At 33.1% G+C, this 23,670-nt stretch overlaps 3 protein-coding genes and 1 non-coding gene across 7 annotated transcripts; 2 read left to right on the top strand and 2 right to left on the bottom strand.

Moving 5' to 3' along the window:
• The first annotated feature begins 900 nt into the window (after nucleotides 1–900).
• Nucleotides 901–974, top strand: TRNAV-CAC. Its single transcript has one exon. It is a non-coding gene; the product is annotated as a tRNA-Val (tRNA).
• Nucleotides 975–1,051: 77 nt separating this feature from the next.
• LOC106768214 lies at nucleotides 1,052–5,366 on the top strand. 2 transcript variants are annotated; one of them, XM_014653214.2, is made up of 8 exons: nucleotides 1,071–2,875; nucleotides 3,013–3,131; nucleotides 3,425–3,549; nucleotides 3,844–3,943; nucleotides 4,280–4,345; nucleotides 4,433–4,516; nucleotides 4,766–4,851; nucleotides 5,001–5,366. In XM_014653214.2, exons 1-8 carry the CDS (start codon nucleotides 1,654–1,656, stop codon nucleotides 5,161–5,163), a joined length of 1,965 nt encoding a protein of 654 aa, XP_014508700.1. In that variant the 5' UTR covers nucleotides 1,071–1,653; the 3' UTR covers nucleotides 5,164–5,366. The 2 variants fall into 2 exon arrangements, 1 of the variants encoding a protein (XP_014508700.1); XR_002668955.1 differs by lacking the exon at nucleotides 5,001–5,366 and having other exon boundaries at nucleotides 1,052–2,875; nucleotides 4,410–4,516; nucleotides 4,766–4,806.
• A 1,442-nt stretch (nucleotides 5,367–6,808) lies between these two features.
• Nucleotides 6,809–11,590, bottom strand: LOC106765741. Of its 2 annotated transcripts, none has more exons than XM_014650461.2 (3): nucleotides 11,108–11,590; nucleotides 8,463–10,302; nucleotides 6,809–7,586 (listed from the first exon to the last, which is right to left on the bottom strand). In XM_014650461.2, the coding sequence occupies exons 2-3, from the start codon at nucleotides 10,284–10,286 to the stop codon at nucleotides 7,260–7,262; spliced, it is 2,151 nt and encodes a 716-aa protein (XP_014505947.1). In that variant the 5' UTR covers nucleotides 10,287–10,302; nucleotides 11,108–11,590; the 3' UTR covers nucleotides 6,809–7,259. The 2 variants fall into 2 exon arrangements, with proteins under 2 accessions (XP_014505947.1, XP_014505948.1); XM_014650462.2 differs by lacking the exon at nucleotides 11,108–11,590 and adding an exon at nucleotides 10,451–11,066.
• A 3,851-nt stretch (nucleotides 11,591–15,441) lies between these two features.
• LOC106769238 (ABC transporter F family member 4) lies at nucleotides 15,442–22,548 on the bottom strand. Of its 2 annotated transcripts, XM_022784346.1 has the most exons (9): nucleotides 22,419–22,548; nucleotides 21,870–22,330; nucleotides 21,312–21,374; nucleotides 19,993–20,748; nucleotides 19,704–19,838; nucleotides 17,275–17,358; nucleotides 16,183–16,242; nucleotides 16,006–16,092; nucleotides 15,442–15,913 (listed from the first exon to the last, which is right to left on the bottom strand). In XM_022784346.1, the coding sequence occupies exons 2-9, from the start codon at nucleotides 22,239–22,241 to the stop codon at nucleotides 15,632–15,634; spliced, it is 1,839 nt and encodes a 612-aa protein (XP_022640067.1). In that variant the 5' UTR covers nucleotides 22,242–22,330; nucleotides 22,419–22,548; the 3' UTR covers nucleotides 15,442–15,631. The 2 variants fall into 2 exon arrangements, with proteins under 2 accessions (XP_022640067.1, XP_014510252.1); XM_014654766.2 differs by lacking the exon at nucleotides 22,419–22,548 and having other exon boundaries at nucleotides 21,870–22,402.
• Nucleotides 22,549–23,670: the final 1,122 nt, after the last annotated feature.

The following is a 23,670-nucleotide window of genomic DNA, read 5'->3' as shown; positions in this document are numbered from 1 at the left end:
CAAATAGTGGGAAATAGTCGAACTAGTTCAAAACTGGAGATGTAAATTGAACAATTTTTTCTCATCTTTGTAATTCGTTGATAAAGGTGTTTTATATGTTTAACCTTAAATGGATTTGATTGGAATCTACAAATCTCTAGCAAACAGTTGACTGGTCAAAATCATATTTATTTTAAATTTCTAAAATTCTGAAATCGAGGCATTTAAATGGTCTATAGGTATTTTACGGTTACCATACATATAATTTATTATTTTTTATTGAGTTTAATGACCATGTACTAGGAATGCAATCTTTCTTACAACTCTAGTGCTAAACCAATCAAAACACTCTTGGTAACCTTTTTGACTAAATAAAAAGTCAATAAATAACTAAGTGTAACTATTTGAACAAATTTCTCCCGCTAAGGAACTTCTAACAAAATAAAAAAGCAAAACAGTTTTTTCCTATAATTCAGAATTAGTTTGAAGATTATTTTATATAACTTTAAATTTTTAATTTTTACTTGTGCATAAACTAATTTTAATTAAGGAGAAAAAAAAAGAATTTGTATAAGATGACTTTTATAAATTGACTTATACATTTAGTTAATTTTAAATTATGAAAACTCTTTTCATTTTTTTTCCTATTACAAGTTGTTGTAAATAAATTTATCCATGCAGACATTATTATACTGCAAATTGTTTACACTACCGATACATAACCTATTCTTTTTCTTTTTATGTTGTTTATTCAATATATTAATCCGCAATCCTCCAGGGTTTCTGCCAGGTGGAATAAAGTAGATTGTTAATAGCAGTGAAAAATTTTAGTAAGTCTCATTGCTTCACCAGAAAAAGACCCTAAAAGTAAACTGAATAGTAAAATAAAATATAAATTCAAGCTCTATATTCAGCAAAGCTGTCTGGGTGGTGTAGTTGGTTATCACGCTAGTCTCACACACTAGAGGTCCCCGGTTCGAACCCGGGCTCAGACATTTTATTTTTCTTATAATTAGTGTTATAACTGTAATGACTTTTTTTAAGTGAATCAATGTAAAAAAATAAAGATAAGGTGGTGAAATGAAAAGGATGAGAATAAAAAGAGAAACAAAATTGCTGCGCAGAAAACAAATGGGCCACACCTTGAATTGTTCAACTTCGGCTTCTTAAACCCTTTCTTCGTAAAAATGAATTTCCGAGACTCTTCTACTTCTCACCCATCAAGGTTTCATTTTTTAGTATCCAACTTTCACACTCAGCTTGACTGATGGATGAGGTTCTTGTTAAATTGTGTTTAGTGTTTCTCAAATTGTCTCTCGTTTTCCACGTGTGTATTGTTGTAACCATAACTCATAAGCTTGACTGATGGATGAGGTTCTTGTTATAAAATTCCCAAGAAAATGGGGAAGGTTCAAGATTGGAACTTCGTCAGTCAATCCTTAGTCATAGGTTCTGAAATTACGATACTTCTTGGCTCTTTCGATTGTGACTGAGAGCTTAAGTGTTTGTGTAATTGACACTTGACAGTTAATGTAGTTTGCAGTTAATGGTGTTATCGACATTTGTCTGTTAACATAGTTTGTTGATAGTTACTGTAGTTTCATTCTCAGGCCCTTCTTATCCGGTTATTTTTGGGCTATCTGATTCTTGAAGGGGACAAAGGATTTTAGGAATATGTCTGAAAGCAATAAATCACCCAAAAATGATCATCAGTCCATAAAATATTGGTGGATTCAACAGGGAGGAGCGTCCTCTCAGACGGATCTTTCGGGGGTAGATTATTCGCCTTCTCTTTCCAACAAGGAGAATAAGCAACAGTATGGAAGTTGTCAACCTACGTCCCCTCAGATACGGAGCACAGCTCAGCTCATCTCTGCAATAGGTCAGGTATGCGATTCTGCAAGTCAATCGCTTTCGGTTTTACTCCCAAAGGAAAATTTGAATCAGGATGATGACAGATTCTCAAAAGAGAAATTTCTGGATAACATTGGAGAGAGAAAGAATAACCTGGTGTATACTTCGAATGGCACTAAATTCTATCCTCTTACTGCGGGTGCTGCAAAGATTGTGCGGGAAAGATTGGATTTTCCTAAGGTAATGCAGAAGATATTAGTGTCTGAATCTCCTAATGAAAGTCAAGATTATATCCATTCTTTATTCCAGAGGTTTTCAAAGGCTAGTGATAAAATAACAAATAAAGACTGTAAGAGAATGGAACTTGCGAGGGAGGAAATGTCATTTAAATCTGGAAATGTATATCGGTGGGCATGTAGAAATGCTGTCCGGATGCTAAATTGTCAAATGAATATTACCCAGCCTGAGAACCTGGAAACTAATTCATCAGTTTCTGGCGGTGGCATTTCCTTACATACAAGCACCCCTGCATTGGCAAACGAGGAGAGGGATGTTTGCAATTCAATCACACACCAAAGTAAATCATTGACCAATGCTGCAATTCCGAACACAAGAATAGTTAGCCCACTGAGTTCAGACTATTTTCTGCAAGCTGTACCCCATGCTAAGGCAGAAGTTGGTGATTATCAGAAACTTTCTTCTAGTATCTATGCGGACTGTCACAGTAACAGTTTAGCTTCATGTACTTGTGCTTCTGAGCAGTGCCAACATGGCATTGATGAAAATGAATCACTGGAAGTCCAAGGAAGGCATTTGTTGGATATAACTAATGATGAACCTAAGCTTCAGACTTTCTCTGCAACCCATCCGAAGCCTTGTAATTCCCAAGCCAAGCCAGAACATGCTTTTTCTGGGGCGTTAGCTGGTGTATGTGTCAGCCTTTGTCTGCATCCTGTTGACACAATTAAGACAGTTATTCAATCATGCCGTGCTGAACACCGGTCCATCTTGTACATTGGCAAATCAATTGTTTCTGATAGAGGTTGGTTCTTAAGAGAAATAACTTCTTTCTAGGTATCTGTGTAGCTTATATGTATCATTTCATCTAGATTAACTTTCCCTCTTGAATTAAATCTCCCACTAGATGGCTTCTTCACACAGATGATGGACTGATTTCAGGTTTGCTTGGACTATATCGTGGAATTACCACAAATATTGCATCTTCAGCTCCAATTTCTGCAGTTTATACCTTTTCCTATGAATCAGTCAAAGCAGCTTTGCTTCCTTATCTTCCAAAGGTAGCTCATCTTTCTCTATATTCTACTCATTTAAGTGGAGTTGTTTGAAGTAAATGTTGTAAAAGATCTTATTCGTTATTTGTAAATAGGGAAACTTGTAATTAGGACTTTTTTTCAGATTTCCTTTTTGTTTACTTATTTTCCTTCGATTATAAATAAAGATTGAATGTGTGGAGTAATCAAATGATTCCTGTAATCCCTTTTTAAATTTATCAGTGTCAAACATCAATGAGTCGATATTATTTTTAAATGTTTATTGGCACGAATGAGGTTTCAACCATCTTTTTCTGCAGGAGTATCATTCTTTTGCCCATTGTGTAGGAGGTGGTTGTGCAAGCATTGCCACATCTTTCATTTTTACTCCTAGTGATCGAATAAAGCAGCAGATGCAAGTTCATTCTCATTATCGCAACTGTTGGTATGCCTTGGTTTTTTGTAATATCATCACCTTTCTTGACATAGAACTGCTTGCTTTGAGTACCCCTTATCTTTATACATTTGTTGTGAATTGCATCTATTCATTGTAAATTTCAGTATCTGCTTTATATTTGTAATTTGCGCATTTCAAATATTTGTGCCCTGTTGCTCAGAGATGCTTGCTATGTCTGTGCATAGGTTCATGGGTTTAAACTTTAACTGGAACTTTCCCCTGTAAGACCTGTATAAATTGTATTAAGTTTACTTGCTAGGTCTTATGAGTATATCTGTGCAGGGATGCATTGGTTGGAGTTATCAGAAATGGGGGTTTTACCTCCCTATATGCAGGTTGGATAGCTGTACTATGCCGGAATGTTCCACATTCAATTATCAAGGTCAGTTGGTGTTTTCATATCTGATGCACATTTATTAAAGAAGCTGATACAGACAACCTTTTATCACCACCACGGAGGGAGGAGGTTATTTGCATGAGGTTTTGGTAGCGCATGTCCTAAAGCCCTTACTGAAAATTCATCATTCTCCTTCCTGGCTCTCAACTTTTACCCTGCTACTAAAGATTTATTATTCCCATGAGGATTTTCATCTCTTTCTTCGAGGCTGTTGTGATTATTGACGTTTTCTTCTCAAATCCCCTTTGCTAATATTACTTAGTCTTTTATGATTGGTTCAGAAACCTTTTATTTATTGCTATTTCCTGTGACCAATTGTAGTTTTACACATATGAAAGTTTGAAGGAAGTGATGCCACCAAGTGTTCAACCCAACACATTTCAAACTGTGAGCTAATATTTGTTCCTTGCTCTTAACCATCATTAATTTGCTCACTGATGAATGTGATTAGGGTGCTTTTATGAATTTCTGTAGTTAGTATGTGGAGGATTAGCTGGATCTACTGCTGCTTTATTCACAACTCCTTTTGATGTGATCAAGACTAGATTACAGACACAGGTTTGTTATAAGCAAAACCTTCAATTGTGTAAATTCTTTTTGGTACTACTGAAGTAGAATCTGGTACAACGATCTAATTAGTTGCTTATGATAACCTTTCTTAACCTTCAATTGTGTAATATGATTTCTATTTGTTATTTTTAAAATTTTATTTTAAAAAGTATAATATCTGTTATTCTCTTTTCTTGGTCGACGAATATCATTATACTGTTAATTCATGATTCTGATCAAAGTGAGTGTGCACTGCAGATTCCTGGATCTGCAAAGCAATACGATAGTGTGCTCCACGCCCTCCAAAAAATTATTGAGGGTGAAGGTGTGAAAGGCTTGTACAGGTAATATCTTGTGTCTTGCCACTGCCATTTAGTTCAGAAGAAAACATCTTTATAGGAGCCACTGATTATTTACCTTCCTGGGATCTCTGTTCAAATGCAAATTGCACCATGACATTTTTTGCTTGTGTGCTTTCTATGGCTGTCATCAGGGGGTTGATTCCACGGTTGATTATGTACATGACGCAAGGATCACTGTTTTTTGCTTCATATGAATTTTTCAAAAGGGCATTTTCTCTTGAAGCATCACATCTCACTGATTTATGCGTCCAGGCCAATGACAGAGATGCTGAGAGAGAGACAACTAGGAAGTAACAAGTTAGTGTGTTCCAGCGGCAGCTTCCCCAAATGTTAATAGTTTGTATTCTTGGTAGCTAGATAGTGTAAAAGAAGTCTGTATGAGTGTGCCACAAGCAGTAATGTTGTTCATAAACTGTATATTTGAAGAATAATTTGAAGATCTTGTGTTGTATCATCATTCATATGAACAATTTACAAAATGTGTTTCCATTTTTCAATCTCAAACACAAACCAGTCATGTAGAACATCTTAGTATCTTTCAATTCCCTGTTTCCTTGAATGTGAACAATTTTAGTATTCTTCCAGGGAAACTGCTTTAACTTTAAAGGAGCTTATCTGTCACGACGCACCTATAAATCATTTACAATCAGCATAAATTATTCTGTTAATTTTATAAATAATTATAATTTTAGAACTTGAAATTTTTTTATTCAAATACAGGATACAAGCTCAATTTTATTATCATGATGGCGTTCCTTGATGCCTCAGGGACCCAGACCCATGGTTTTTTCATTCATTTTCATGGAAGGTTAATAGGATAACGATACTTTGACACCCAAATTCTAACAAATTTTTGACACTGGACACGTGTCACAAGTCAATTGGTCAGTGTGTTTAATGTTTAAAAAAATTGAAGCACACGGACCAATTGACTTATGACACGTGTCCGGTGTCAAAAAATTTGTTATAATTTGGATGTCAAAGTATCTTTATCCATGTTAATATAGTCTATTTTTTTTATTTATTTTTGGATTATATAGTTTGAAAAAATGTTTTGAAGTGTATAATTTAAAATATATTTTTAGATTCTGAAATATATTTCTAAATTATGGATTACATAATTTAGAATATATTTTCAAATATGAAAATACATTTTAGATTTTGTAACATATAAATGTATTTTAAATTGTATGATTTCAGAACATAAGTTAAAGTATACAATTTAATATATATTTTTAAATTACGTAATTCAGGGTGAATTTTTTTCAATTATGCATTGCGAAATGTTTTCAACTGGGTGGACAATTTGGACTTTCTCTGCATATATGGAAGGCAAAAAGAAACTACGGGAATATTTAATGCATTATGAATTGTTTAGTGTGAAAAAAGTATTATGTATTGCAAAAGTTGCTATATTACGAATTACACAATATAGAATGCATTTCTTAATCTAAAATTTAAAAATATATTTCAAAATATCCAAAATACATTTCTAATTATCCAATCTAAAATATTTTCTACCCAAACAAATTATATTTTGCCTACACCTATCAGAAAGAAACTGAGGGTGCTGGAATAAATAACCTAATCTTTTCCCCTTTTAATAATTAATATTTTAAAGAGAATGTTGAAATTCAATTTATAAGCAGTTAAACTGAGAACAGTAAAAAGAATAAATATTAATGGAGAAATTTGACATTTTTAGATGTTTTTTTTACTAACCAGAAAAAAGAATGTTAAACATTCATAATACAAAGAAAATAATATTAAAAATGTTTAATTGAGAGAGTAAGAAGAATGAAAATCACAAATTTAAAATTATGTATTATAATTTATATATTGAAGTAAGCATTAAAAGGATACTGATTAAAAAATAACTATTTATTTAAAAAGATTTGCTAGGCTTATTGCCTACCAAAGTAGCAAGTATGATTACTAGTTATTCCAATCTACTTTCCACCATTTATATAAATTTCTAAGTCTTATCAAAATAGATACAAAGAAAAAAAGAGAAAGGATTGCTATGCTATCTCCTACTGAGTGTAAAGTATTCCCCTCCACCATTCTAACTATCCCACACAATATGAACAATTCTTGGTTTCTATCCTACTTCACTGGAACAAAACATCTTATTACAAAGAATGATTTTGACAACTCTAACGTGCCATCATAAACAGATTCTGCATGCAGGCATTGTGCCTAGTCAAACATCCTCACTAAGATTCTCTACAAACTTCCAAGATCATCACATACTGTGCTTTCCCAACCAGAAAATGGCTTAAACCTGGTACAAACATGGTATCAGAATCCATGTCAGTAACATGTAATCAAACACACTACAAATGTGTTTTCCACGTAATCACTACAGCAGGGTTGGTCAGGTGTGCTCTTTATACACGTGCAATAGGAGAAAAGGGTGGATTCAGCACATAGGATCGAGGAGCTACTTTTGGATTCTTGCAACGAGTCTTCTTCTCAGTTGTGACTGATTTGAAAATAAAATCTGCATCCTCCTCAAGAAGCATTTTCAGGGAACTGCATTGAGATGACTGCTGGTTTTTCTCATGCCCTCCACCGCTGGAGGTCGAAGTTCCATGCAAGATGGCAACACAGATTGAGAATGCTTGTAAAGCAGATAACTGTGCATGAAAATCAACAGCATAATGCCCCTCTTCAATTCTTGTCATGCTGAAGGTAGGACTGCTTCCTTTTGCTCCCTGTGCACCAAAAGGTCACATATGTATTAGAAAAACAATGACAATGTCGTAACAAAGAAAGTTAAGACTGTCAAACTAAAAAGAAAGCAGAGAAAGCTGTAATAAAGTGTTAATCAACATCCTTTATATAGATGCATGTCTCATGCAATTAATTCATTGTTCAATCCAACGATTAATTCTTTTCCTGTATACCCCCTTGCTTTCATGCATTCTATCTTTATATCAAATGGTTGCTAAACACAAATAACTGAAAGAGTTCTAATTTTTTAAGCTAATTCGAGGAATCTTTTAACTGCTGGGACACCACACTGTGCACTGGATTGTGTTAACTTATCTGAAGTATATTCTTTTTGGGTGGAAAAATTGCACAGAAGGTATAAGAAAGACAAAGTACAACCATAGACAAGGCTTATCCCACCAGGTTGAAAAAATAAAAGATAAAGTAAATCTCTAAAAATAATGAATAAAGAGACTATTTGCAGAAGAGCATGTTCATGTGACAATGGAATGTTATGAAGACAATATTTCCTTGACCATATTTCTAAGAAGAGGTTGATTAAATGTCTCAATGGAATGTTATGAAGACAATATTTCCTTGACCATTTCTGAACTCTTTCAAATTCAGCCAGAAAAGTTATTGCATTAGGAATTAGTAGAAATCTGGAACAAAACCAATCACCATCTTCTAACTGATTGGTGCAATGAATAGCCACACAAGAAAGTGGAATCCATTCTGGGAACTGTAATGTAAATATGCACTAGTCTTCCTATTAGGTAGGGCTTGAGAGCCTCAAGCACCAAGTCTCCCTTTACTATTTCATGTTTTCAATTTTCAAGTCTCTTCAAAGAAACAAGAATGTGAAACTCAACTAGTACCTGAACAAAAAGTTCCAACGGTTGATGTTCCTCAAAAAGTGGGCAGTCCTCAGAAAATTGAATACTAGGATTGCCTAAAAGAATAAGGGGACATGCCATGTCCCAGCCACCACAGTCACAGCCTCCACCATGTCGCAGTCGATCAAGTAACGATGAGGGTCCCTGGCTTTCAGCATTTGGCAAACCATGATTACCAGTTGGTATTACCACCTTCACCTGTTCCTGGATTTTGCTGTGATGAAGACTCTTTTTATCTATTTCGGCAGATAGGTCTCTTATGTTGGAATGTTCTTTACCACTCATTATGTCCCCTCTTTTGTACTTCAAGCTTTCTCTCTTGGAAAACGGAATTTGCAAGACAATGGCAGCAATTTCAAGGTTTGAATGGCATTCTGCGGATGAGCAAGGAAAAGAACTTAAATCATTAAATTCAACATTGCTCAGTGGAGATTTATCTTGAGGTTTGTTTTTGACTGCACGGTTCTCATCCAACCTCATAGTTTCTTCCTTCCATCCAATATGGGAAGCTTTCAGAGTTTTAGAAGCATCTGGTTCACTGAAAGACTTCTTCTCATGCGAAACGCTTTGTCTTGAGTGTGTAAAATCGTATAACACAAATTCTGTCACCATGGAGTTGTCAAATAATCTGCCTTCTAGTTCAGAACATAAATTACCTGAAACTAGCATCTGTGCAACTGTTGAGGAATCTTTGTCAAAATCATGGTATCCCAACCCAGTAGCATTGCTCTTCTTTCTATTATCAATGGAATGAAAGGTATATACCCAGTTGAAAGCATTACCTGTTCTCCATGTCTTGGCCACAAACACATCTTCAGGGCACTTCACCTTGAACTCAAAAAACGGCACTCCATGTTTATTTTCCAACTTGAGATTGCCATGCAGGTGAACTGGTGAAGAAGCTATACCTGAATACTGGATTTCTCTGTTGATAAACTCAGAAATGATATCAGAATGCTTTCCTGTTTTGGACAAGTCATTTAACAGTGATTTCTGATAAGTCCTATTTCTTGCAATGTTTGCTTTCTCGTTTGATTTGATATCATTACTCTCCGGTACCTGACTCACTGGACTTCTCAGTGATTTTGACTTAGTGAAGTGATTCAGCCTTTTCCTGCTATGGATGAATTGGACTTTTGGACTTGCGCTTGATGAGCAATCACTTCCCAATGGAGATGGCAAGTGAGAGACTTCTGCCTTAGCCGAGAATGACTTTTGAAGCGAGTGGACTGTGTCCTTTTCAACACAAAAATTGCCATTGATTACAGAATCAGCAACTTTATCACTTCTGGGCTTCAAATTTGTAGAATCTCTCCCTCGTGCTGTGGTAGAGTTTTTATTTTTAACATCTGAATTTATACAAATTTCAATAAAGCTATCTGGAGATCTAACCCCAGAACCTTCATCATCTGAACCACACAACGAATCAACAATGCTACCTGTGAAGGAGGCGTCACTTCTCCTTGAAATTTCTATCTTTTTCCTTCCCTCTATCATGGTGCCCATTTTCTTTCTGCTTTTCACTTCTTCTGAACTCCGATACATGGAAGTAGGCCTGGTTTCTATATTACCTTCCAATCCATGAGGTTTAGAGAGATGATTCTTACACGAAGAACTGCGGAAGCGAGCAAATTTGATCTCAGCAAAGCCCTCCTTGAGAGTAAAAAATTCATCTTTTCCAGAGGGTTTTCCTTTCTTTGATATCTTCTTCACATTCACACAGTATTGATGAGATGGAAGAACAGTATTTGGACTCAGACCCACTGAAGACTTGTCATCAAGATCCAGCTCCAACTCTTGTCCCATTGATGAATCCAAAGACCTGCAATACCATCAAGAAAAAAAAAACATATATTAGTTTGTGCAATGCAACACACACTCAAACAGAACAAAGTCCACTTTACAAAGTTGACAAAATGCAGCATGGAACCTATCATCTAACAAAATTTAAATCTGACGTCTACAATTACCCGGAATACAAGGGAGATCTTCCATTGAGGGAATTAAAAAAAGAGCCATAGCATCCATTGAGGAGTGCATATAAATTACAACAAAACTTCGGCTATAATAATCAAAAAAGTGTTCAGTTCCAAAAATTTCAATTCAGGAGATGAAAAATAACAATTGATGCAGGAAGATATTGCATAAAGCAAATTGTTGATTGCAATTAAGAAGCGGTATCAGACAGTCTAAACACTGTAGAACACTTTTCTACATTCTCATAAAACATGCTATTTTGCAATGACAATAGTGACCTTGCAAACAACCATTATTGTAAAGGCCACGTCTCAACAGTGCCCTAGAAAATAATTGGTTCTGGTTAGATTATAAAAAAGAAGTATAATAAAAAAGAACAATATTGATTCCAAGCACCGAAAAAGAAACGCCTTGTGATCTGTTGGGTGCCAAATAATTGCAAAAGGAAAAGGAAAAAGCGGGAAAGAACACTGTATGATCTCCATAACACCCAAATGTGAGTAAAGTGACACGGATGAGTGTTGCACAAAACTTGATTAAAAACAATAATAAAGTACACAATGATTATGATACCAAACCAAAACAAGGAGAAACGCAAAGAAAGAGGGAATTTTTTTAAAATAAATAGGAAAAGGGAGAAAAGGGCATACTAGAGTAGATCTTGGAGAAGTAAACAGAAGAAAAAGGAGAGAACCCACGAAGCAGCTTCAATGCAGAATCATAAATCTCTAAACTTGAGCATAAAGGGTGCAGGAGAACAACTCATGAAACCAACCCATTTGATCAAAGAGTCAAAAGTCCCGGGCCATTGTGTTTTTTTGTGACTCAAAATTGGTATCCACAAAAGGCACAAGTGGGTTGTAGAAACCAGAGGCAAGCTCAGTCCAATCACCACAAGCTAGCACACAACACAACAGAAGGAGCAGTGAAACATGGCAAATGGTGCCAAAAAGCTTGGTTAGCTACACTTGCAAGAGAGAGAAGCAATGAACTCTCTCTCTACACACACATCCAAGATAAATATGTAAAAAGAGAGAGAGAGAGAGAAACCACAGCAAGCTACTGCATAGTATAGTTACTACCACAAGGTTAATGCACATGATGACCCTCCTAAAACAAAGCCATGCTCTTGAAGCACCATCATAACAAGCTGGTTTTATTTTTTGGATTTCTTTAGTATTTAATATTGTTTGTGTCCCACTGGACAAGTGATCTAAGCAAAGCGAGCGAGCAACCCGAGAAAGAATCGAGAGTGGCCTGGTGAGATGACAAATGAGACCATCGAGGAACAACCTTTGGCTTTAGTATTCAGTGCACAAAGAGAGGGTCAAATTGGAATTTCGAGCAGTAAGTAGTCTTACAACAGTATCAGTGACACTTTGAGGTGATTTTCTGAAACATAACATTATCTTATGTTTTCGGGAATGGCAGATAGACATAACATTAACTTATCAAGAACGGAATCCCACAATTATGGAATAATTAAATGAGTGTATCATGCATTTACAATGATAATAAATAGTAAGACATTTAACAATAAACAGCAATAATGTTGAGAATCAGATCTGCAATTTTGCTATGGTAATAATATATAGTCTTCTTGTTATTTCCCTATCGGGCAAGGCAAGTAATTGTATGAGTAGAGAAGTTGAAAGATGTTTGGCCAAAACTCAGATTGTAAATATACTGTGTGAAGATTTTCTATACAAAGTACAAAAATTTGCATGGCATGAAGAGGAAGGGTAGAAGTGTAAATTGGAGTGAGATGAATAAGGACAAAGGGAAAAGCTTTATTTAATTATTATTTATGGCATAGGGGTGAGAGGTGGTCAAAGACAAGGAAGGGTCTTTGCATGTGATTGGATTTGGCTGGGAAGAACCCTAATTCAATGACTCACATCAGACTCACGGAATCTTGGACTCTTTGTTTCATGCTTTTACCATTTGGTTTTTCATGTTATCCTCACAAAATTTCTGTTTTTCTTAAAATTTAAGGAAAGAAAACATATTTCTCAAAGAAGTGTAATTATATACTTTTATCTTCATTTAACTCATGATACACAGATAAAATAATTATAAAAGTGTATATTTTTATTATTTTTTCAAAAAAAATAAAAAAGTAAAAAATAATATATAATGTCAAATAAATATAAAAATCTTAAGTGTGTAAGATATATTTTTCTTCTCAAAAACTATATTTCAACTATTTGTTGAAACAAATAAGACAACACTTCCTAAATCTTAAGTGTAGCATGCTTTTCCTTTTAAGGATTGGTATTTAACATTATAAATCAAAAAAGGGTAAATTAAAAATTACTTTATACACTTTAAGGAAGGAAAGAGTTTCTTTTACTTAGAAAAAAGAAGTGTTTACTAAAATGATCTTTACCTAAAATGATCTTATGTAGAAAAGGTAGAGTTTGATCAAAAAATTTATATTGATATAGTGCATTTTTTTATGTTTTCAGCTGTCCATTATGAATTTTAATGGTGTTTTTTAATAATGTAATTGATGGTTATTATATACTAAGACAGTAAAGAATATAAAAGTACGATTTCAAGGTGAGATAAAGATAAATATTAATTTGATAGAATGTTAGTGTGAATTATAAAGATCAAAAAATAATAAGATGTCATAGTAATAATAAAAATAATAATAATAATAATAAAAGGTAATAGTAGTGATTATAACGATAATTAATAACAAATAAAATTAATAATAGTAAAAAGATGTTACATATGATTAGAGGTGACTAATATTACATTGGTGTTTTTCAAATTCATTTTTATTTAAATAAAAAATTTCCACATTGATTAGAATAAATGTATAAATAATATTTGTTTTTTTTAATAGATATAAAGATAAAACATATACATATTTATCCTGTTTCTCGATCTCAATATTTGTTTAGTTATTTAAATAAGTAAATATTAAATAACATAAAAACATTTTACTAAATTATTTGAATCATAATTAAAACTTAACTATTAATGAAAATATAAAATCTCTATTTAATCTCATTACATATCTCAAAGGGAATGTACCTAAAATATAACCATGACACATATATAACATGCATTTTTAATAACTAAAACACAATTTAACCATATCGTTTTACTCATAACTACTTTTTCTATCCTCAAAAACACTCTAAGCAATATCCTTGTCATAGATAAATCTTCCAGGTTTTTGTACATATTATTTATACATCTCAGCTTTATACCACTTTAGATTAATATAACCTTTACACTTAAGAAATTATGCTCACTTCCAGGTAACTAAGGATTAACTTTAAAATATAAAATGCATCATACCAATTCTCCCAATTCATATCATAATATTATCTTTCGGAATTTAAACATGTTATAGTATTAGAATAACACAAAGTTTTACTAATCCTACGTATCTTTAATATTTCTAAGAGATTAAATATTACTAGGAAACATTTTATATTTGATTAAATGAGAGCGTCCACCTAATAATTTATCAGTTTATCTTTATTCAAATACATGAAACTAATCACAAACAAATAAATAAAGATAGACATAAATTAGTTCTTCTTAAATTGTGTTGATAGGAATTGAAGTTGATACTTTCTCCGTGTTATCCAAATACTCTAACTAAATGATTATATAACTAGTTTGATCATTTTACTCATACCAAAAGTTATAATTTAAATTTAATTCATAATTTCCGTTATCATATTTAATTACATATTATAGGATCTTACAAATACACACACAATCTTACTTTCAATTATTTATACTTTTTTTAATATTTTTATTTATTATCTTTTTTTTTTTACATGAAAATGTTTAACTTTCAATTTCTGTTTAAAAGTACAAATCTTTCATTTATTCGATAATATAAAAAAAAAAATACTTATCTTTGTTATTCTATTTTCTCCATAACTTTTTGTTTTATTTGAAAATATTTTTGTTTTGCTCAAATAAATTTCAAAATCTTTCAATCTTTTTTTATTAATTTGATTTTTAAAAAGTTTTCTTAAATCCTTTGTGTGTTTTCTATAATAATATATCCTTTATTTATATTGTTTTTCTTTTATATAAATTCGATATATCAAATTGTTAATTGATACTTTAATTTAAAATTTATACCATTATCATTTCTTTCTAAATATTTGATATTATATACGTTTTTTAATATTAAATATTTAATAATATTATAAATTTATTTTGTAATTTTTATAAAAGTTAGTTAATTGACATCAAAACTATAAGAAATCGTTATGGATGTAGATATATCATTAAGACGAGAGAAAATTTCAAATTTTTTGATATGGAGATAAAGATGGGTATAAATTTTTAGTTGGTGATGGAAAGGAGATAATGAAATTTGCTCTTACCTTATTCCCCTGTCACCTCTAATAGTTACTAATATAATAATAATAATAATAATAATAATAATAATAATAATAATAATAATAATAATAATAATAATAATAATAATAAATATGAGAAGTTAAAAGGAATAAAGAACTTCACGATGAACCATAACCCATAATATTAAGGATGATAACAATAAAATTATAACGACAATAATAGAAATTAGTGATAACAATCATAAAAGTGAATGCGAGCCTTGTAATGGTGTTAGAAGACTAGTGTGGAATGAAAGGTTGAGTTTATGTCTTATTTAATTTAACTATTAATTAATTGTGAAAAGGGCAGGTCTATTTTCTTTAGATGACCTCACTCCATTGACTTCCATTCTCTTTATTCACCTTCCTTCTTCCTTCTCAACTTCAAATGTCTGGTAATATCATTACTCTTCTTCATCTATTATTCCAGATAATCACTTCTTTTTCATTCCATCTGGCTATACTTTCATAGTTTTACATCAAAACTTTCTTCTTTTCTTATCTACAATGAAGCTTTATACAGTCATTGTTCAACAATGTTCAACGCTGCTATACAAACGTCAAACATCATCACACCCAATAAGATGTTCGAGGACAATAACTTTGATAAATGGCTATATTAGCACTCTACATAAGCATTTACATGTACTTAAGCTGTACAGATAAACAATGGCTCTATTTATTAGATAACCCATGGCTCTATTTAATGCCAAGTATATACAATCTTTTGCTACCATCAGTACCGTAAAAATTCTAAAACTAGCTATAGCATAGAATAATCATTCCTAGTCACTACTCAACCTGTTTTGAAGCTTGGACGTTTTCATCTTTCCTAGACTTACCAAACGATTTCTGGGAATCCAAAACTGGCATATATGCTTCGCTTGTTTTCTTAAATATGTCGTTCTTTTCAGATTCACGGGGACTGACCAGCTTCTTCTCAACATCTTCAAATTTTGCAGTGGCCCATGGCGCTGTACCTACACTTCTTTTTGAATTTGATGCATCTATAGTCAGGTCAGACACTTCATCACGGGAGGCAAACCAGGAATGACCACAGGCAATACATTCCAGCTGCACAAGCAGAGCAACAATCAAGCAAACATATGTAACGCATAGGAGATGGTTTTGAAATTTCAGATTTCAGTTGAGCATGATGCGCAAACCTGATATCGATCACCATGGCCTGCGTGGATTATATCTCTCAAGCCCACCTTACACTCACTGCATCTACGGCATCGAGCACCCGTCATCTGTTTCCCATATAGAGGACAGCTAACAGTCAACATATATCTCTATACAACATAACAAATTATAATATTTTGGCATGAAATGAAAGTGACCTGCATTTGTTGTGACTCATCAGGCTCTTTCTTGTTTGTTTCCTCAGCAGTCAAACCCTCCTAGAATTCAAATAATCAGTAAATAACCAAATAAGCCATAGAATCATCAGTCAGAATAATCTAAACAAAATAAGCTTTACGAAATTGAGTCAGTTGAAACAAGCGGTGATTTATCGGCTGTCCGTTAAAAAGAGAACTCGAGCCTAAAAAACACTTCCAAGCATTGTTATAAAACGAATAATATTTTTAAGGACATTCAATTAAATTAATCAATACACTGTAATTGTTGTAGAATGTAGCAACTACTTTCCTACTAAACCCTGTACTTCCTATAAAGTAGAATCCGCATACAAATCATAACCACATGCAAAAACACAACTGGGACCAAAATTTATAAGTTCATGGTTTCATGAACATCAAAAAAAAATTCCAGTTAATTTAGGACTTTAATGTAGACCAAAGCATATTTTGCCCATCACTGCACAATTAAATAAATAACAGATATATTAGTTATTTAAAAGAACTGCTGACATTGAATAAGATAATATTTTTTTCAAATCAATTCAGTCCCTGAGAAATGTTTATTTCTAACAGAAGCCCCTCTTCAAATCTTCTCCAATACACTAATGGAAGAAAACATGAAGACAATAACTCTCCCATCCAAATGGGATCTCATTTCTGCGACAAAGTTCAAACCATATCAACATTTCTCTAACACCAAAACTGCTGCTTTCAGTAGCATGCTACTGAGCCAAATAATACCTTGACGACTTCAGGAGCAAACCAAAGAACAAAATCTGTGAATAGATATTTATTTGTTGACATTCCAAGAAGGGTGCCCCACGTATATATACAAAGAAAACAAATCAACAGGTCAAATGTAGGTTGATTAACATTGCTCAAGAACATAAGGATAGGTTTTCACCAAGGATATGTGTTAAATAGGTATAATATGCTGAAGACCAAAAGAATCACAAGAAGCCGCTCGTTTAAATCAGAAAATAATAAGATAAAATCTACAAAATAAATTCATCATAAGAGCACACAACAGAAAAGTTTCAACGAAGGAAAATAGAAAAAAAAAAAAAAAACCTTCAATTCATTGGGAGTCATATTCAATATTTTAGAAGGTTCCAACTCTCCATTTAATAGGCGGCGTGCTAGGATTGCATTGTTCTGCAAAAAGGAAGAAAGAAAATATAAGTAAATCATTATCACTACAGAAATAAATAATATAAGAAAATATTCATATTAATGTCAAGCCAAAAATAAAGCTCTAGCTAGAGCAGTGGTAGTTATAATGAATTTATTTAGGCATTATGTTAGGCACCCGCATCGTTATAGATAAGATTAATATTATTTAATGTTTATACTGAATTCGGTTCACTCAAAAGAAAATCATCTGTTACAGTATAGAAGTAGGAAATGAAGATAAAAAGTGGCTAAGAATGGAGAAGAGCTCCTTGCAAGATGGAAGATGAAGTAAAAACGGAAAAATCCCTTTCCTGAGGAAGAACTAACTTCTTCACTCAGCCTAACCATAAACCTCTCAAATTTTTTTGCCCCTCCTCTACATATACCCATTTCACTTCTGCCTAATGTATGATTCTCATGTCACCCTCTCCACTTTCTCAGGCCAGAAGTCCTTTCTGTCGTGCTCCTCTTCTCTTTCCCCTCCCCTTTTTCCTCTTACCACTTTTATATTTCTTTCATACACAACACGCCTGATTTATTCAGACCCTTCTATTCTTTGACCCCTCTTTTCCCTCTCCCTCTGTATACTAGTATTAATTAACAAAATATAACTATTGTTTGGCAAGCCATATTTTTCTTTTCTTTCTCCATTATAAGAATACATACTGCAAATAAGCATATTATAAGTAATTTAGTATACTTTGTTTCAATTAAACAATCCTGCTCAAATACAAAAATCAACAAAATTTGAATGGAATTCTTGTAAGCTCACAATAGTAGAAAGTGTGCCCAAAACAGATTCACTATGCCTTTACTCAGACCAAATAACTAATTTAGTATATTTTTGTTTTCTTGATAAATTATTTATAAAAATTCGGAAAGAAAGGTAGTTTCAGGATTAAAGACAATATATTTAATTTATACAATTCAGTTGTTCACATTACTATCACATTAAAAAATTTGACTTTTAACTTCCATCATTTTTCCAAACATCTAGTATATGCAATGAGCGTTTAAAAGCTATTTTAAGGTGAAGAGATAGAGGAGGGAGGTAAGCATCCCTCCACTTACTTAGCCCACTTCCTTGATCTGTTCTAGGTCTTTCATCACAGTAAGTTACTTATAGAAGTTTTCCAAAATTCATTTTAGTAAAAGGGAATTGCAAACGACTTACGCATCCACCTTCAATATGTTTTTTTATTTTTTCCAAAATACCCTGTTTCAGGAATATAATTTCTGAAATTTATTCTGGTAATGAGTAGGTGTTCCAGAAATTAATATCCAAACTGTGATAATATATTCCAGAAACTAACTTCCAGAACTGTTAAAATTATAACTTATTCCAGAAATTAACCCCCAGAAGTGTAAAACTAATAGCAAATGGTATCTACCCAAAAAAGGTTTTGGCATGAAATTTAGCGGGCTTATACAGAAAAGGGAATAAGTTTTTTAATAAAAAATAGATAATAGAACAATTTATGGGATTATACTATAAAGAGCCTTCCCAAAGCTTGCTCAGCAAGCCTAATTTCATGCTACAACTCCACACTATTATGAAGAAAAAAAAAAAAAAAACTTTTAAATATGACCCGTGAGATTTAAGTAAAAGTAAGGGAGTATTATAACATCCAGGGTGCTGATGAGCTCTAATAATGGAGAGAAGAAGTTTGCAGCCGCTGAGCAGTGTGGAGAAAAGGAAGAGATGCATTGGTAGGGCAACAATGGAATTTTATAATCAAACCAAAAAAGATATAACATGTTCCCACTTCCCTCCCATACCACCCAAAATTTGGTGGGTAAGGGGGTGATGAAGGTATGTAGTGGAATTTCATGGAAAGAGTTTTATTGGGTTCCATGCCATGCTACCCTTTTTTCCACAATCCAAACCATGGAATATGATTGCATCTCCTTCTTTCAATCCAAACATCTTCCTAAACTAAACTTTGTGTAATTGAAAACTGGGAAAAATAACATCGCAACAGAAATAATTTTACTGGACAGAATTACAAATATGAAAATATGTTAATTACAACAAAAAGAAAAAAAGAGAAACTAAAAGCAGTTTAAACATATTTCCAATTTCAAAATTACAATCATAACTCATCAGTGATAGCATGAGGAATATATGACAAAGAAAAGATTGCCAACATTCTATCACACATTCTATATCTTAGAAATTATTTTTTAATAAATACTATAATCAAAATATTCATAAAAGGAAAAAAAAATCCAATAATGTAGCAGCAATATAATTTTTTTAATCATTTAAGTGCATCATTTAAAAACATTTCAAGTTAACAATCCATATCGCAAGAGAAGCTTCTAACCTTGAGATTAAATACTAATTGCCGTAGCTTTTGATTATACTTCTGATAATCTGATGAAAAGGTTTCATGCGATGCTTTTTCTAGAGCAACTACAGCTGGTACCGCAACATCTGGCCAGATAAAAGACTTGGAACTCTGTAGAGTGAAAAAAAAAAAAAAAGTAAATGCTGGAATCCTTATAACCCTCGACTAGCCTCAAAGAAAAGGGGAATAAAAAGAAGGACATGAGAAAACAAGCAATCCCACACAAGAAATCACCACCAAAACAATTTAGCAATTCACCATGTACCTGTTGAGCCTTGTCTTTACATTCATTTGCTACTTCTGAACTTTTGTCATTGTTTCCATTGTTGATTGCATCAGAATTGTCATTTACTTTGTCTTCCTTCTTTGTGCTGTCATCAGAGTTAAATATGAATTGAACACTTTGAAGCAACTTCTCCAAACACTTGTCACGATGGGTATCTCCAGTTAGAGCATTAAAATCCACTAGTATACGATAATGTTCTGAACCATTATTTGCACAACTCCCCGGTGTTTCAGGTTTCAGAGATTGGTCACTCTTACGAGATGTTTCCTCCTCTTTTGAAACATCGAGAGGTGAAATGCTCTTTTTCCTCAAGATTCTTTTATTTTTCATCAGATCTTCCTGTTCAGCAACAGGTTCTTCAGGCTCAATATCATGTAGTTCACCCAAACGTTGAAGAGTTTTCTGAACAAGTTCATCAATTTCTTGCTGTTTATTGTCCTCATAGTCCTTATCAGTTAGCTTCCAGAGTTTCCTTTCTACTGTGTCATACACCTTTTGCACAATAAACCCAGGGTGCAGCTTACGAATTGGAAGCTGTTTGTGTATGGGAACAAAATGCACCACACACTTATGCATAACAGATTCTGCAGGTACATCATCACGGTGGAAACTATAAAACAGCTCCCTTGTATCACGTGATTGCCAGCTTCCCCCACCTTTCCTTTCAGCTTCTTCAGGTCGATAGAACCACTGGCCTGTGACCATCATGCTGCCATTTATGGATTGCGTAATGTCCTGAAAAAGCAACCCCTAAATTAGAAGGTTAAGAGAGAAAAAAAAAATCTATAACTACATTTTTTAGAAAGGAAAAGATAACACCATCCTCTCCTCTCCCACAAGACAGAGGACAAAAATCAATGGGATTACCAGACCAAAAAACATCAATGCAGCTCAACTTCTAAGCAAGATTCAATGCATACAACATGGAAAAAAATTGGTAAACTAGTTACCAAAACTCAAAATAAAAAGGTGACACAATGTGCTAACTCCAGCACAAGCCTGGAATTTCCAATAAGGGAACAAAATGGGAAGGCAAAAATATGATATTATACACATAATAAAAAAACATGAATGTATTATTAATGAGCAGGAAATTGTTATTTGTATTCCATGTACTACTGATAGAATTTATTACATTTTCGCCAATGTATGGTGACATACCCTGATGATGATGATCACCAAAATCCAGTACATTATGTCAAGGCAGATTGCCAAATGTCATAACATCTTAATGTTCCCAGACATTCGAAAAATATTGTAATCTGAAAGCAAAAGTATATATTTGACAAGAAAGTTACCTTAATAATTGCCACATAAGGCTTTTGGTCTTTGTCTTCAGGTGTGAGAAGTATAGGATCTTCCTGCAGAAAAAGCGATATTAAAACACAAGAATACAACACATTTCTTATCTTACAATGTCTTCAGCACCCACTTTCACAGATCAACCATCAACCTCAAAAACAATGCGCAAACCATCTTCATAGCTGAAACGTCAAACTGCACTTCTCACTCTGTTGCCAGAAAATAGGAAGAGTGGGCTTTTGGAAAGATTATGTAAATTACACTGCCACTGGATTTAGAATCAAGCATTAACTAATTTTTTTCACTGCTAGTGACAACTACTGTTGTAGTTACTTGATTCAAGTTGCAGAAATTACTTAGAAATAACACAAGGATGATGATATATAGACACCACTTATTTCTCTTTCCTCTCTTCTCACTCTAAGTGTCGTCTAGCCTTAAAGTGTCCATTGATTATTTTCCATACCACAATCATACACGTGAGCCCTAGCAGCAGAAAAAATAATTTGAAACCACGCATTCAAATCAAATTCCTAGTGAGAAAAAGTTAATACCAGCGTGTATTGGTTTCCGTCGTACTCAAAAGAATCAAAATGCTTTTTCCGGCCTCTCCCCTTTCCAGAAACCCTAATTGGTTCGCCGATAGGTTTGGCATCTTCCTGCGGCGGTTCCTCTTCTTCCTTAGATCTTCCGTCCTGCTTGTCTCTGATCTTTCTCTTCTTATTCTTATCTTCCTCTTTCTCTTTTTCGCTCTCCTTCTCCACTTCCTCCTCTTCCTCCTCTTCTTCCTGGAGCTTCATCCTCTTCCTCTTGCGCTGCTGCTTCAACCGGTTCTCGGAGACACTGTCGGTGGATTGCTGCTTCGGAGGCGGCGATTCGTCCTCCTCGTCGCTGGTTGCGACCTGAGTGAAGCGTCTGTTCCCCATTCTTACACCCACCGCCACTGTAACACCAGAATTTGGATTTTGTTGAAATCTCTTAAACTAAACGAAGAACTTTGCTATTTGTCTCCAACCTGCTAAAAATGAAAAGAGTTTTATACTTTCTTATTTATCTAAAGTTCCAAGTTCTTCACAAATTTAGGGTATATTGAGGAATACAACCTTCTAGTAGGGTAACTACACAAAATATCAAAATCAATTCAAATACAGTTATTAATTTCAGATTTTGAATATCTCATTCTAATGAAAAATTTTCACTAAATAAAGTTGACATGCAAAATGAAGCTATGATTATGAATACATTCTGGTTTGAAACTTTTGATTGCATAACTTTTAAGATGTGTTGATATGATGCAGATGGAGGCTAACTATTTTATGAAAAACATTAAATACTTAATAAAATTTTTAACTGATATAATTATTTAAATTATAGAAACAAACAATATTATAATGATTACATAAAACAAAGTGTTATTTGATAAATTCACTTTAAAATATGATTAACATTCTATCAAAGAATAATTAACTAACAAATAATTATTAAGTTAAAGTTTTTTAAATATTTATAACTGCTACAGTCACAAATCATTAAAAACATTAATATTCATGGAAAATTCTTTACCTTTTAGTTTTTACAATCAATTGAGGAACCCAACTAATTCATCGTCTATAATTTCAAGTCTTTAACTTTTTCATGTGGTATATAACTCTTATTATTTTTTAAACTTTTAAAATTTAGTTTCATAATCTAAAGTAAAATTAGGTTTCAATTTCACAAATACACAAACAATTTGGAAATTCAAATTCAAGAAACCCCAAGAAAATTAAAACTTAAGTTGTATCCATAAGAATACAAACACTTGCAAAGAATTGAAAAAAATGAAAAAGAAGACTCACCATCAGATTCGATCAGCTTGCAACATAAACCCTAAGTGGTTAAGGATTGGGAATTACCAATGTTTGAAATCAGGAGTAGCAAAGTTTGTTGGGGTGTTTCTTAGTGCACCCACCTGCTTTTCTTTCTGCACCACCATAAAGTGGTACTTCTCAAAGTAAAATATAATAAAAATTTATACATTTCCTTATTTTTAATATTTTTCTGGATTGTAGTTTTCAAACGATATTTCCTAATCCATGAAATACATCCAATCCAAAAACTAAAAATATCTTTCAAAAGCTTTGTTCTAATTTTTTATTTATTTTTGGAATAACTTTTTCGAATGTGTATTCCAATATATGCCTTTCCTCTTTTGCAATTATATTTCGTAACTTTCCTCATTTTTTACTTCACTCGAGAGACTTTATTTTAGAAAGCCATCAACCACACCAGAAAAATGTTTTTCAGTATATAACTTCTTACGGAAAGTACCCTGGTATCAAAGTTCAATAACGACTTTAATAGATAGTTCAATAA

The sequence above is a fragment of the Vigna radiata genome, chromosome 7 (assembly GCF_000741045.1).
Source record: "Vigna radiata var. radiata cultivar VC1973A chromosome 7, Vradiata_ver6, whole genome shotgun sequence".
Taxonomy (NCBI): domain Eukaryota; kingdom Viridiplantae; phylum Streptophyta; class Magnoliopsida; order Fabales; family Fabaceae; genus Vigna; species Vigna radiata.
This window is presented reverse-complemented; position numbering and strand designations above follow the sequence as displayed.

Bases quoted from the DNA above. Each gene is read 5' to 3' on its own strand.
- LOC106768214 (XM_014653214.2), top strand. From the start codon at position 1,654: ATGTCTGAAAGCAATAAATCACCCAAAAATGATCATCAGTCCATAAAA. The intron at 3,132-3,424 runs GTAGCTCATCTT...CTTTTTCTGCAG, and splicing joins TGCTTCCTTATCTTCCAAAG to GAGTATCATTCTTTTGCCCA. The intron at 4,852-5,000 runs GTAATATCTTGT...GGCTGTCATCAG, and splicing joins GGTGTGAAAGGCTTGTACAG to GGGGTTGATTCCACGGTTGA.
- LOC106765741 (XM_014650461.2), bottom strand. From the start codon at position 10,286: ATGGGACAAGAGTTGGAGCTGGATCTTGATGACAAGTCTTCAGTGGGT. The intron at 7,587-8,462 runs GTACTAGTTGAG...TTTGGTGCACAG, and splicing joins CGTTGGAACTTTTTGTTCAG to GGAGCAAAAGGAAGCAGTCC.
- LOC106769238 (XM_022784346.1), bottom strand. From the start codon at position 22,241: ATGGGGAACAGACGCTTCACTCAGGTCGCAACCAGCGACGAGGAGGAC. The intron at 21,375-21,869 runs GTATTAACTTTT...CTTTTTCTGCAG, and splicing joins ACGGAAACCAATACACGCTG to GAAGATCCTATACTTCTCAC. The intron at 16,243-17,274 runs GTTTTTTTTTTT...TTTGAATTCTAG, and splicing joins TGACTCCCAATGAATTGAAG to GAGGGTTTGACTGCTGAGGA.